This window comes from Arachis duranensis, chromosome 9 (genome assembly GCF_000817695.3).
Source record: "Arachis duranensis cultivar V14167 chromosome 9, aradu.V14167.gnm2.J7QH, whole genome shotgun sequence".
NCBI lineage: Eukaryota > Viridiplantae > Streptophyta > Magnoliopsida > Fabales > Fabaceae > Arachis > Arachis duranensis.
In genome coordinates this window covers 18,293,911-18,296,212 of record NC_029780.3, presented here as the reverse complement: position 1 = coordinate 18,296,212, position 2,302 = coordinate 18,293,911, and the positions used below count along the sequence as shown (strand labels likewise).

The window sequence follows — 2,302 nt, the reverse complement described above, 5'->3', positions numbered from 1 at the left end:
CTTCATTATTTATTAGTGTTCTTTATCAAGATTAAAGAGAAAATAACTAATAATTCCAACAGCATATGCAATATTCGATCCGGTACAAATCATAACGTATAAAGAATATTTTTTAAAAGATCAAAGAATATTCATAAAAGTTTTTTACCAGTTAAATTTAAAGCCAGTAATTAAATATCATAATTAAAAAAAAAATATTTTTTGGTCTTATGTAAAAAATAATATTTTAATAAATTATTATTATTATTATTATTATTATTATTATTATTATTATTATGAGTCCGTCTCATTAAAACGAGATGAACCGTGTTTCTCGAATTTTATAAATTTCAGCTACAAAAAGCTCAAAAAATTATACTACAAAAAATTAAATTCTTATACTATAAACCTACCTCACTTGAATTGGAACCCACCAACACTTCTCATCCCATATCAACTAAACCACTTACAAAACTTATATATAGATATTACATATAAATATAATTATCTGCCATATCTAAATTTGTTTTAGCCGTCAAATGAAAATTAGAGGGTAAGATTTATTTTTATGATTTATTTATTCATTTATTAAGAGAAGTAATAATGTAACACCATGGTTTTGAAAATAAGAATAAATCAACCAATTCAACCGGGTTTTAAAAAAAATCAAAACTAAATAAAAAAACAGTGGAAAAAAAAACTAATTTAACCAGTTAATTTAAAACTCTAAAATTTCACAACAGTTAATTGGAGTTAAATTTTGAATTCAAAAAAGTCAATTTTATAGTATCTATTAATTATTGTCTAACTTTTACCTAATTTATTTTTTGCAATAAATTTTAATTTTTTAAAAATAAGTTACTCTTATATTTTTTAAATTAAAGATTAATTTTTAATATTTTTTAATAAATAGACATTACTCTTTAAACACCCTAACATTTACCTTAAAACAAAAAGAGGTTGTGTAGCACAAGTATTTGGTAAGGGGGTCGGTGGTTATGTGAATTAACCATGTGTTGTAAGTTGTCGTTTGTCGACCACAAGTCAAATAATGCCACCGCTCACGCAAGCAGCTCAAGCTATAGCCAGTGACGTCAGCAACTTAACGTCACCGAACAAAATTGTCCGTTGATTTTACAAGTCCAACCAACCGATTCGCTTAGCTGTATGCCTCCCTTATAAGATGCCACTCATCCCAAACTTCCTCTATTAAAAAACACGCAACTCTAATTCCAATTCCACCACTAAATAAGACCCTCTCTCCTTTCTTTCTTCTTTGATTTTTCTCTGTTTTCTTTTTCTCAAAGGATATGGAACACAAAAAGAGAGGGGTAGTTACAAATGTTCATGACGACGATGATTCAGGAGATGAGGCCAAGATGGAGAAATTTTACTCTTTGCTGCGGAGATTCCGAGACGCTCGAGATCGACGAAAGAGCGAGTTGAAGGAGATGGAGAAGCACGAGAGGAACGTGAAAAAGATGAACACCAGCAATGACGATGGTATTAATAAGAAGGCCAAGACGACGACTACTACTACTGCAGAGGATTCTTTTGAGCTGCAGGATTTTACTACTGAGATTGAATTCAGAAAGCCCCCTTCGGTTTTTCCCAACCCTGTTCGATGTGATACCGTTACCGACGCCAGAAAAGGGAAGAAGGAACAACGCCAACAGGATCGTCCTCTTGACCTCAAACTGACTCTCTAATTTACTTGCGATATTCTTTTTTTTTTAATTTATATGTATGATTCATCACCATCGACCTTAGGTTTAGGGTCATTTCAGTTAGTCCAGCTATCGTAGTCATATCATAAAATATTGTACATATGCTATATATATATACTCGTAGCCTTAAATTGCTATGAAAGCAACGCAGGCTTGATTAATCACGAGTAGTTTATTTGATTATTTACTTTTGAGCAATGCTAGGAATAAAAAAGGTATTAGTAAAAAATCAGCTAAAATATTTTTGGGTGAATTCAAAATCTCTATGAGATAACTCGTAATATATATCGATGTTTTTTCTGATAAGTATCAGAATGTTTATTTTTCATACTAAATGGACGTTCTTTTATATATTTTTCGAATTTTTTGTATTACAAATGTAAATGTCTCTATTTTTTTAAAATTTCATATTTTTTTAAAATTTTATAAATATTTAATTATTTTTACTAAAATATAACTGAATATTTCTTTTATTAAGTATTAGAAATTTTTTTTGCATATTAAATAAATATTTTTTTATATTTCTATAATTGTGTAGTTTGTAGTCACAAATCAATGGCTTCATCATACAGCCGGCAATCATGGTGTCCCAAGAC

At 29.2% G+C, this 2,302-nt stretch overlaps 1 protein-coding gene across 1 annotated transcript; it reads left to right on the top strand.

Annotated features, from left to right (window-relative positions):
* Window positions 1-1,204: 1,204 nt before the first annotated feature.
* On the top strand, window positions 1,205-1,851 carry LOC107464948 (uncharacterized). The gene has a single exon (XM_016083912.3). It carries the CDS (start codon window positions 1,290-1,292, stop codon window positions 1,686-1,688), a length of 399 nt encoding a protein of 132 aa, XP_015939398.1. The 5' UTR covers window positions 1,205-1,289; the 3' UTR covers window positions 1,689-1,851.
* The last annotated feature ends 451 nt before the right edge of the window (window positions 1,852-2,302 follow it).

What these genes read in the sequence shown, in the direction of transcription:
- LOC107464948 (XM_016083912.3), top strand. Translation starts at nt 1,290, where the DNA reads ATGGAACACAAAAAGAGAGGGGTAGTTACAAATGTTCATGACGACGAT.